The 12596-nt window shown below is 43.7% G+C and overlaps 1 protein-coding gene across 1 annotated transcript; it reads left to right on the top strand.

Moving 5' to 3' along the window:
* Positions 1-404: 404 nt before the first annotated feature.
* Positions 405-9768, top strand: ZP2 (zona pellucida glycoprotein 2). The gene is made up of 18 exons (XM_065412262.1): positions 405-451; positions 535-611; positions 985-1068; positions 1149-1243; positions 1758-1919; positions 2488-2532; positions 3648-3812; positions 4323-4419; positions 4522-4703; positions 5736-5865; positions 6891-7072; positions 7149-7240; positions 7346-7470; positions 7894-8083; positions 8596-8731; positions 8812-8908; positions 9474-9560; positions 9671-9768. Exons 1-18 carry the CDS (start codon positions 405-407, stop codon positions 9766-9768), a joined length of 2091 nt encoding a protein of 696 aa, XP_065268334.1.
* The last annotated feature ends 2828 nt before the right edge of the window (positions 9769-12596 follow it).

The following is a 12596-nucleotide window of genomic DNA, read 5'->3' on the forward strand; positions in this document are numbered from 1 at the left end:
GGGAGCTTAAGGCTGCAACACAAAGTGTTCATCTGTTTCTAGCTCATCAGCTATTTTGCCCCATCTTCCAGCAAAGGGAGAAAGGCAGTGGAAGAACAGGGTGAAAGGAAAAGTGGATATCAAAATAATGTTAAAAGTGAAGGGAAACAGCAAATTGTGCAAAGGGGCATAAAATCCCCTTGAAAGAGGAGCTTTGTCCCTAACCTGCCCCCTCCTCACTGACTGCAGCACAGAACAGGGCCAGGTGTAAACCATCAGCCTCAGAGTCAGCTGCTAGCAGGTAATGAGGAAAGCATCCCAGGTGTTTTCCAAGAGCTGCTCCTGTGCTGGGGCTGCAGCTCCTCCTATATAACCCCTGCATCTCCATATGAGGTGAGTTGTTCAGGGTGGTTTGTATCTCAGCTATGAAGTTACTGATATTGCAGCCCGGCTGGTCCTTTTGCAGCATGTGGTAAGGGAGGAGGGCTAGGGATGTATATGGGGTGGGTTCTGTTTGCTGTGCTGGCTTCTGAGCATTTTCTCTCTTGTTTGCAGGCTGCTTCTTTTACTTGGTTGCCTTATAGTGCCCTTGACAACTGGTGTTAATAGTTCCATGGCTCTAGACTTCCCAGGTAACCAGGGCATTCTTCTGAGCATGGTGGAGGTGGTGGACTTGTCTCTAGGCTGATCAGATAGTTTTAACGACCCTGGGGTGTGGTCAGAACTAATGACCCCTCTCTTCATTCAGAGGAGTGAGAGAAAGGCTTTATCCTATTAACAGCTTGAATGTTAACTGTCTAGTGCTCTGTGTTGCAAGTTTCTGAGTGGTAGCTGTGTTCGTCTGTATACTCAAAAACAATGAGTAGTCCTTGCATCTGATGAAGTGGGTTCTAGCCCATGAAAGCTTATGCCCAAATAAACTTGTTAGTCTCTAAGGTGCCACAAGGACTCCTTGTTGTTTCTGTGTTGCAAGGAGTTGATATGACTGTGCATTTCCTTTTGTAGGGACAGTGTCTTGTTACAATGACAAAATGTTGATTGGGTTACCCAGAGAGCTTGGAAGCAACTTCTGGCAGGTCCATGTAGTTGGTATGTATTGCTGCATATCTAGCTGGATTTTTTTTCAGGGCAACATCTAGCAGCATAGCTGACCTGTTTCTTTTTTCTAGATGCAAGTGGTGAAGAGATTGTAGACTGTGACTACGTGGTGGATCATGAGAGGCTGACTCTAACTGCTCTGTATGTGAACTGCACTATACTAGAGGTAAAATTGTCCCTCTGCTTTGGGAACATGGTCACTTGATACAAGCTCTGAAGTTAGCTTGAGGTTGATGGTTACTCCTGAAAACCAGACCAAGTGGTGCAATACTTGGACTATGCATGGCATGAAACATTTCCACTTTAAGGTGAAACCTTAAAATAGCCAGTGAAAGACTTCCCCAGGCCAACTTCTCTGTTGCATACCACTGTCCAAGTATTAGTACAGATATAGTCGTGTGTGTGTGAGAGATGACTTGAGACCCATACTGAGACCTAATCAAAGGTGTCAGACAACCCAAATGGCTTACCTGATTAAGCATTAATACTGCTGTGCTTGCCTACTTATAACTAACCTTGTACCTTCTATAGACAAAGTTTCACTCAATTGACAGTGGATGTAAAGTTTGGACGTATACCATATGTGAAGATAAGATCTAATTGCTGATCTGAGGCAACATCTAGCAATGTAAAAATATGCTACTGTATCTTACTCTGACCAATGTGTTCTGTTGCTATAGCATGACACACACCAGCTGAGAATAAAGCTGCTGCTGCTTAACAAGACAGTTGCAAGGGACAAGAATGTAACCTACAGTATTGGTTGTGATGCTCTTCAAGCAGATGAAGTCGTCCCTACTACTTTTACAGGAGCTACAAACTGTACTAAAGACTTCATGGCAGTAAGTGGAGCAGTCTGACAAGCTCTTGGAAACGTAACTGCTCTTACCTGTAGAGTTGAGTTTGATAATAACTCAATGGCTTCTCAAATAAAGCCTTAAAGATGATATGCCTGTAGAGCCTCTTCTGTAGGCAATAAGTGTGAGGAAAGAAGACTGGTGGTGGATTTCCCCTTTCTGGTCTGGGGCGACTCCGATTAGTAACTGGAGTTGTCTGTCTGTAAAACCTTGCTAGTTACCTTTGACTGACTGTCTTTTGTATATGTTCAGGTTAGGCTGTGTCAAGCATATCCAGTGTATGTGGACCTCTTCACTGGCTACTGATTAGAAGCTAGGAACATAAGTACACTAGACCTACAAGGGAAAGTTGCATTGATGCTGTTTTCCTCTGTTCTCTGACATGCAGTGGCTAGAGGCCAGATACAGCCCACTTGCATTAAGAATAATGCAATACACCAAGCTTCCATTACTGTAATGGATTGGAGGTTCCTAGTCTCTGTTGCCATATACTGTTTCTTTACCTGTTAGAACTTTGTGCCTTGCATTCAGCTGCTGTCCCATTCTCTTTCAGGTTGTATTTCCAAGACTCATTCCCAGCTTTGCTGATGAACATGTGGTATGAAATTTCTATCAAAAAGGGGGCTGGGGTGTCCAAAATAGCATGCCACTAAACTAATGTTTTGCCTGCAGAAACTACTTCTGTTACTTGCTAAAGTAGCTTGACCAAGTATATTTCTAGGGTTGGATAGCCAAGCTGCAACTGCTAAAGCCTTAACCAGTGTGGATAAATTTTTTTTAGATTTTTACTAAATTAAAAATCTAAAATTTAAAATATTTTATTATAACTTGGTTTAAGGCCTAAGATTGCTTTAATCTATTAAAATCACTTAAGGAAGAGTAGAAGTTTGGAATTCTAAAGAAACTCAAACCACTGAGTTGGTGGCAGCCACTGCCTAAGCACCTGGAACCAGAATTCCAAAGTGCCAAATGAGCTATGTGCCTGCTCCTGTTTAGCTATGTCAGTTTAATGACTAGTTCAGTCAAAGTTAAGATCACTGGGACATAAACAGGAAATCCTATTGTCTCCTCTTCTCTTCTCCCCCCCCCCTTTACAATCTGAGGCATGAGAGGATGAATCCTGCTAGTTCAAAAAAAGTTTCTGGTTATGTCCTTTAACAAGCCATTCAGGTCACTAAAGATCCTGATTCTGTGTTTTAATAGCCATTAACTTGAAACACAAAAAAGTTTATGAAAATAGTTTGTATATCCAGAAAGCTCAAGGTAGCTTAACTAATAATAAAACACCTTTGAAGGGAAACTGGAATTCAATTAACTTGACAAATCTTGACTAATCACCTAGCAAACTCCTCATTCAGCATTATCTACTAACAAACATAGTAAACTATAAATCAAAGCTATGTAATTACTTAAATGTGTGTAGTTATCCTTCTGGATACCAAAAATTACTACATGTAGTATAAAGGCTGCCACAGTGCAAATCAGCACCACTTAATGGTTATACTACTGAGAATATTTATTTTAAATCTTGTTTGGCATTTATTTTCATAATTGACTTTAATCAAGGTCTCCTGCTAGATTCTAACTAGGTTTAAAAACTAGTGACTTCAATCTAAATCAAGCCACCCTAGTCTCAGAAGTCTTAAGGATAAGAACAATGACCATACTGCTTGCTAAGACCTTGACTGATTAACCAGAAATCTCAAATTGCAGACTACAGAATCTCAGATGGCCTGGATACTGTCCATAGATGATGGAAGAAGAACACACAGGCTAAGCCTTTGGCAAGCCATGCAGCAAGGATACACATTCCTAGCTGACAGCAACAACCTAATCTTCCAGGTTTCTTTTGGTGCTACTGGAGTCACCTCTTACAAGGTAGGAGCTTTAGAGGAGAACTAGGAAGCTACCAAAAAGGCAAAATATTTCCTATGCAGAGAAGTGGGTTTGTATAATGCCTGTAAATTAATAAATGACCTAAGCATCTTAACAATGACCCATGGTAATAATATTAAGTAGCTTGGCCCATCTTGTCATAAGGACAGTAGTGAAATCTCTACTGCTGACTCACAACAGCTGTAGCTTGACTTCTGGCTATGACACCATGTGGTGCATGAGGCCTTAGAATGGAGCTTGTTCACCCTTTCCAAGAACTCCTCTGCACAGGAGTAACAAACAGCCAGAGTGTTACTCCAGTGGCTACCTCTGCCCTAACCCCAACAGCAATTTAAATGGCCAATGTGCCCTGCAAGACTTCTCATAACATCTGAAGTCTCTCCAGAACTGCAGCCTAGCTTACTGAATCCTAATAGAATTTTTTTTTAATGCCGACACTGGAAACATCACTGTGAATAACCTGCTGTTCTCAACCATGTCTGTCCTCTGCAGCAAGACAACCAGATGCTGTATACTGTGGCACTCAAGCTTTCATATGGGCCTCCTGACCAGCGACTAACTGTAGAATCAAGAATGATCTGTGCACCAGGTAAAACTTCCTCTCTTCACCGAGGAAGCTGGCCCCTCTGCTGACCTAGAGGGACTTGTACCTTAAAACTTCTATAGAAACTAACAGAGCTTATTATTGCAGGTCCAGCAACCTGTAACTCAACACACATGACTGTTGCCATCCCAGCTTTCCCAGGGATCCTCTCAGCTCTGAGTATAGAAAACAGAAACATTCCCATGAATGAACTCCAAGCAAATGGAATTGCTCTGGACACACAAAGGGGAGTGAAACTGCACATCAACAGAAGAATCCTGAAGTCCAGAGTAAGATCACTACAGACTAGCAGTATCTCCTTTAGGAAAGGTCACAAATTCAATTTTCTTTTTGAAAGATGGAGTAGAGAAGGACTTGGTTACAAAACCAGACTGAGACATCTGGAGTCAATACCAAGGCACTGACTAGACGGTCAGTCCTTCTCGTGCCACCGCTTGGCAACTGTCTGAACCTCCCTCAGACTCAACCCCCACACACAGATCACCTCAAGCTTCCTAAGCATAACTTCTAATACAGCTAAAACTGTCTCCTTCCTGACACCCACACAAGCCCCATCTCTACCAGCCCTCCCCAGATACATCTGCTAAAAATCTCCCTTGCTGACCATTCTAGCAATGCCTCCTGTCAGACTACCCCTTGCTACCGCATCAAATTCAGGCTGCTTGTTCTAGCATCAATAGTTCTGATCCTTCCCTTGTCTTTCTTATGCCAGTAGCTCAACCTCTGTGCTCACCAGGAGAGGCTTCATGTCTGCTACATGCTAATCATGAAGCACCCTCCTGAAATTCTCCATAAGGATCGAGATCATCCCTAATGTATAAGATGAGAGGCAAGGACAAGAGGAAGCTGGTCTAATATCCTTAGATATGAAGGGGAGGGAATACCATTCTGTGTTCTGCTGATCTTGTCAGTTTTGGGTCAGGAATGGTTGTGTGGACAGAATATAGCATGCTGCAATCTGATGCCCCCTAAGTAAGAGTTCAAGTTGAAAGAAAATGGACCACATTCTGCAGGGTCAAAAGTACACTTGAATGGCTCACTTGGAACTTCAATCTAGGTCTAACATGCATAGTTCCATGAACAGACACTTTGGATCTAGTCTTACTGATTCAAACTCTCCAAATCCCTACTACTTGATCCAGGAGATGTATTAAACAGCTGAGAAGTATCTTTCTGAAACCGTAATATTGCTGGCTAGATTAGTCCAGTTGAAATGACTGTCAGATTCAGAGGCAAAGTGTTAACTTTGCTGCAAACACAACTACTCAGATATGAAATGTCATGGCCTCCTTCTCTTCCAGCTGTATGAGGAGAGCTGCTTAGGACTTCAGTCATACATGGCATCTCTAAGGCTAACTTTCAACTTCCATGGAGAAATGGTGTCAATGGTGACTTATCCAGAGTGTCCCTGTGACCAACATGCACCAATAGGTAAGATAGCCCATTCTTCCTGTAGCAGTGCAGTTCTAGCTGTCCCTGAAGTACTGATCTACAGATTGACAGTGTTGCAAGTCAGTGGCTCCCTGAGATGAATTTCCTTAATGCAGGAGACTGAGTAACCTCACAGCATATTACTCTCTGAATCTGGGGCTTCTATCTTTGATAGGAACATAATAGTTGAGCTCACCTACGGCTAAAAGTGCAGATATGTCTGGTGCAAACTCCTAGTAGCTGGCAAGCAAAATGTCCTATGTAGGGACTCTGCACCTTTGTCTTGGAGCCCATTTAGTTGAGGTCGTTTCCTGGGTCTATATAGATGCCCTTTCTTTGCTGGTAAGGACAGTTTCTTCAGTTGATATTTGGGTGATCTGGACATGACCCACTGCTTGGTGATCACCTAGCTCCCCTGACAGTCCACATAGTAATGACGTGCCTTCTGCCATCCCCATGAAAAGGAGCAAACCGATCACAACTCCATTTCTGAGGACTTCCCCCTTTTTCTCCCCCCGCATTGTTCAGCCTGTCAGCAGCTACTAGAGGGCTTTGTTCTGCCCTGCTCATCCCCTCCCCTCTTCTCCCCCCCGCCCCCTTATACTCCCTTAAGAATGGGCTGGGTGTCTCAGCACCAGAGCCATTGTTTACCTGCCCTATGGGGTAGGTAATAGACAGGTTCCCCGGTCTGAGCCCATTAGGGCAGGCTAATGGGTGGACTCCAGCCCACCCAATCTGATTCTTCCTCAGTGAGCCATAGAGCACTGCTTTGTGAGCAGTTCTGGGTCGTTGAGCTTCCTGACATGAGCTGTTGCAGGATCCTTGCCCTCCAGATCATGCTATACAAAATGGAGACCAGGAACAATCCAGTTAGGTGCAGAACAACTTAGGGTAGTCAGGGCCCCTGCACACACAGCTCAGCTAAAAGACTCTAGTCCCTCACTGAACTGAGCCAGGAGCTGCCACAGTGCCATGTAGTGGAGTCACCCTACAGCAACCCATGCCAACCTCCTTGAATGTTTCAGCTGCTGTGTGCACTCAGGATGGCTACATGGACTTTGAAGTACTCCGTGACAGGACAAAACCAGCCCTAGACTTGGATACCATCAGGCTAAGAGATCCTACATGCAAACCAGTCTTCAAGTCTCCCTCAAATGACATGGTTCGGTTTCATGTCCCACTGAACATGTGTGGAACAAGGCAGAGGGTAAGTGTCCAGGACAGTGACTGCTAAAGGAGCTCCAGTGGCAGGGCAGTCACTAACACTCCTGTATCCCCTGTAGTTTGAAGGCGAGAGGATAATTTATGAGAATGAAGTTCGTGCTTTGTGGGCAGATCTACCACCACGCAGGATTTCTAGGGACAGTGAATTCAGGTCAGTCCACAACTCTGCTGGTGAGAGCCGGTCACAACACTAAGCAAAGAGCCAGCAATTTGAACAGTCCAACCTTGTGCTGAGATGCTGAGCATTCTCTTTCAGGCTGACAGTAGTGTGCACCTACAAAAGTGGTGATGCGTCCCTGAGCATAAGGATAAGCAGTCTCCCTCCTCCAGTTTCTTCAATAAACCAGGGTCCTCTCTCCTTGATCCTGCTGATCTATCCAGGTAAAGCTTGCATCTAGCTGCAAATCATGGCCAGGGCAGAAATGAAGTGACTCCCTCCATAGTCAAAGGAACTCTTCAGTCCCTAGTATCCAAAGAAGTAGACCTGGAGAGCAAAATGTATCTGGGGGTGGCATGAATCCTTCACAGCTGGTCTGTGACCTAGACCTGGCAGACTACATTTGTTGTTTTTATAGAGCCTCTTGCTATGGGGGAATCCAGTGGGGATGTCAGCTTTAGGAGGCTTACTGTTCTCTCTATGTAAGGAGTTCAACTAAAGCACCCACTAGCTGTGTCCTTCTATGCACATACAGTATCAGACTTCTTACATAGTTGGCTTATTCCTGTCTCTAGATTGAGATTCCTGCAAGAATTACTACCTCTTGTGTACTGGGCTGTCTAACTCTACCATACTTGGTTTTTCAGATGACTCCTACTTGCAGCCCTACAGTGATGACCAGTATCCTATTGTGAAATATCTGCGGCAACCAATCTTCTTGGAAGTGCAAGTTCTGAACCGCAATGACCCCAACATCAAACTGGTATTGGATGACTGTTGGGCAACAACATCACAAGATCCAAGCTCTCTGCCCCGGTGGAACATTGTTGTGGATGGGTAGGTATAATACAACTGCTGCAGGAACATGAGCAGGCCAGCCTCCCCTAAGGGTTTCCCTGAAATACCATGCAAAAGCTTGTTGGAGCTGTGAGAGCAATGTGACTTGTACTGTCAGGCTCCTCACATGAATGTAGGAGCAAAGGGTTGCTGTCTGGTTAAGATCTGATCACAAAAGCATAGGTCATTGTAGCATTCGGTCAAGCTAGTCCTTTAGACACTTGAGTGCACATGCTCAACTGCAAATTCCAACTGGAACTCAAATAATAGTTCACAACTGAGTGAATCAAACCCTCAGTGAATTGCTGGCCAAATGCAGACCTGCAAGCTCTGGCAGACCTCTTGGAAACAGTATTGAGGGTCTCTTGTGGGCAATGGACTAAATATTAAACTTTAATTTTAATGAAGCAACCATTCCAAGACTCTCCTATCTGATTTCAACTCTGACCTATCTAAGAAACTGCCTTCCTCTCTTCCCCTCCCCCATGACTTTCAACATGTATCTCCTGTAGGTGTGACTATGAACTGGACAACTACAGAACTGTATTTCATCCAGTGGGCCTAGCAGTCAGCTATCCCAACTATCGCCAAAGATTTGAAGTGAAAACCTTTGCCTTTGTCTCAGATGACAAGGCTCTCACTAGCCTAGTAAGTGCAGTCCCTCTTGCAGTAGCTAAATGCTAGGGGCTTCCTAGGCACCAAATGTCTCTCCCTTATCTTTGCTCTAGGTGTACTTCCACTGCAGTGCTCTACTCTGTGACAGACTTCATCTGGATTCCCCTCTGTGTTCACCAAGATGTCCTCAGTCAGCCAGAAACAAACGAGGTAGGATCTAATCACTGCTGGCAACTAGAATGTCACAGTAAACATCCTGTCATACCACAGCAGAATCATAAAACGTAGGTGTGGAAGGGAACTTGCTAGGTCTTCTAGGCCAGTCTCCTTAGTCCTGGTTCAGTGCAGTACTATCTAATCTACCTCTGACTTTCTTGAACTACCACCAGTGACAGATTCTGCAAACCATCTAGGTAACTTGTTCCAGTGCCTAACTACCCTTACAGTTAAAGCTTGCCTAATGTCTAACCTAAACATCCCTTGCTGTGATTGAAGCCTCTGATTTAGTCTTTTTTTTTTTTTTTTTTTTAAATAAAAGTGACCCAGCCCTATTATCAGTAGGGAGGTCTAAAGTATGTAAAAGTAAGGTACCCCTCAGTTGTCTTTTCTGGACTAAACCCACTTTACAACCTTTTTGTAGGACATGGCTTTCTAGCCCTCGAATCACTTCTGTTCTGTTCTCTGGACAGAACTAGAATATAGCCAGTTAGCTTGCTAGATTAGTGGATTTCCATGACTTCAGTTAATCAATCATGTGGTGACTGATCTCTTGCAGATGTTGTGATGCAAGCAGAGAACTCTGGTGTAGCAAGCTTACCTGGTCCTGTTATCTTCATAGCAGATGAATGGCCTTCAACCCAAGGTATGGAACAAATGCTCTTCTCCTTTACCTAGCTGATGCATGTTGTTGCTAATTCAAGTTTATTGCATAATGTGGTCACTAATTTGTGGTTCTACCTTTTCTCCCTACAGAAGAAACTCAACTGAGAGATGGGGCATGGACCACTGTAGCAGCAGCTACTGTGATCCTTGGTCTGATGGTCACTGCACTGGTGTCAGTGGCTCTTTAAAAAATCTGAAGAAGACAAAAGCTGTAATGGTAAAGTGAGACACTAAGTGACTTGTGACAAAATAAACTGCTGGATACACTAGTTCATGGTGGACTCTCCTTATTTCAGAAGTGGCTCGTTTCAATACAAAACTAGAAGTTTGGTATTAACAGAAGCAAGTCAGACTTGGCTCCTCTCTAGTCCAGACAAAACAACCAGCAGGTCCCATGGTACAAAATTTTAACTAGCATAACTGCACTAGCCTGACAACTGTCCTAACCTTATTGCTTAATTGTCATAAATACCTATTCTACTATACAGCTGCTCCTTACTGCTTAGTTAATGTACTAGGGTAAAGGCACTTGTATTGTTGCCAGCCTTTCCTACAGGAAAAAGAATCTAAAATGAGCCCAATCTCTCCTTGGTGCAATCTCAAAGAAAACTAACCTACAGTGACTTGTGTCATAATTAAGGTGACAACCCTGGGACTTGGTCTTAAGCGTAAGAGCTCCATGTTTCCTCTAATCCCATCCATAACTCCACTACTAGAAGTTAGTGCTCATGACCACGTAAGTAGTAGCAGCAGGGCAGACCTGCAAGAGTCTGAGTACTAGCACTAAATTTTAGGAGATTTTGTGTTCTTTATCCCAACAGCATCATGTCTATCACTAGTGAAACTAACAGATCATAGTGCATATTACAAAAGCAAATGGACTCTGCACTAGACACTGGCTTTTTAATTAAAAAAAAAACACCTCCTAGTAAATGTTCTGTCTGTAAACCTTCTCTGCTACTCTTCTAGCTTACCCAAGCAGTTGCATGGCTTGGGTCTAGAGCTACACTGTGTAGCTCAAGTGTCATGGTGTAGTGGTGGTGACTCTTGCAGATACTAGTCACTAGAGGTAGGCTTAAACTTAGGCCAGCAATATGGATTTCATAAATCTGTCATCCATAGCTGTGGCCTTCTGTGAACACAAGCTTCCAAACATGCAGCAGCAGAGAACAAACTGTAGTCCAGATTCCAATGTTGGAAATAATAGCCCTAAACTAAACAGAGAGCCACACCGCAGTCAGTGACTGGCAATGGACCTAGACAAGTAGACTCCTCCAACACAAGATGTTGCTAAAATTAACCCTATCACTTCTCTACCTTAGTCTTTGACAACTACACACAGGCTCAGGTATCCACAGTAAAAGTGGCAATTGATCAGGAATGTGCAGCTTCATGCCAAATGAAGGGAGACATTTGGGCTGGTGGGGTGTGTTTGTGGGTTTTTTTTGGGGGGGGGGCTTGTTGTTGCTTTTTATCAGCTCCTGGCATGTGGGGTGGGGGAAGAGTCAGGGGTACACAGCAGGCCTGCCACAGTCCCAGACTGCACACCAGGGGGATCTAATCATAGTGTTGGGGTTCTTAGGGATTGGCTTGTTTTGAAATGGGATTAGCTTGATTTTTGGCTTATTGTGAAAGTCAGGTGCTTATTTGCTAACTTTCATGTGGTAAACAGTGGCAAAGCATACCTCTAACTGAAATTTAAAGATACCTATTTACTCTAGCCCTAGCCTTAGACCTTCAAGCATAAAATCAGTGAAGATACCTCCATAAAGAATAGCCAGCTTCTTACTAGCAGCTACCATAATTAGATTTCCTTAAAGTGAACTCTTCATCAGGCTATCTTCACCCCATTCAAGGCTGAGTAACTTGCCTGGCTGTCAAAAGACTGACTTTTGTTTTTAAGCCACCTGAAAACCAAACCAAACCTGAGAATTGCAGCATTAACTTGAGGGTCCTCTCCTCTGGGGCTGGACAGTAGCTTAATCCTGGTGTCAGATATAACTATACTAGCATCTAATTCTAAGGTGATTGTATTCTTCACAGCTCCTGCTTTCCTATATGTGCAAAACTGCTAAGATATCTAGTTCCATGGAAGTACCCCTTAATACATCTTACTCCAAAAAAACATTCCTGACTGCTTTCTCCTAATAAATGAGAATTTAATTGGATAAACTGTCTGAATTGTGGTTCTCCCCCCCCCCCCCCCCCTGCATGAATAACTGTAAATATCTCACTGCTTCCTGCTTTCCTCCCCTCACACAATCCTTTAGCATCACTATGCTCTTCTCCTCCTAAGGTAGCTAGAGACTGTTCCTCTTGCTGTTTTGAAGATCTTTGTTGGCATGAGTGACTATTCCTGTCACCTAACCCTACTCATTTCTCATGTTTGTTGTATATCAAGGGAAGCTCAAGTAATAGCAGTGAGGAAGCACTGTTAGAGTGCTGGCAGAATCTGAGGGGGCTTCCACTGAGACTTTTTTCCCCCTACAGTACCTCTCTGGGCAAATCCCCTTCCTTCCTCTAAGAACTGCAGTAGGAGGCCTGCTCCTATATGTAGTTCTCTGTATTGTCCACACTGTGCAAGGGGTGCAAAGAGATGACAGTGAGCAAATGCACTTTTCAAAGCTTTAGCATATCACTTGAAATAGCATGGGGGAAAGGAGACTAATACTAGTCTCATATAGCCAAATTTCAATTGCAGTGTATGCATTATGCTTGCAAAGAGTACTATTAGACAGATAATGACCAGACCTAGCCTTGCTAGTGTTCTTGGTATATGAAAGCAACCACCTCTAAAATCAGCATACCCTCTGCTATTCTACTGGTGTAGTGTTAAACCCAATGCAAACTGGGGAATCAACACAGCCCTTTCTTCCCTCAAGGCAGTCTGTCCATATAAACAACAGCTCTGCCTACAGTTGTATGGAAGCTACATAAACAAGCACAGCCATCTCTGTTAGCCAAAGCACTTGGCAGTAGGAGTTCGGGCAAGGATGTCAATGTGCCATTCCAATAC

The sequence above is a fragment of the Emys orbicularis genome, chromosome 10, assembly GCF_028017835.1.
Source record: "Emys orbicularis isolate rEmyOrb1 chromosome 10, rEmyOrb1.hap1, whole genome shotgun sequence".
Lineage (NCBI taxonomy): Eukaryota > Metazoa > Chordata > Testudines > Emydidae > Emys > Emys orbicularis.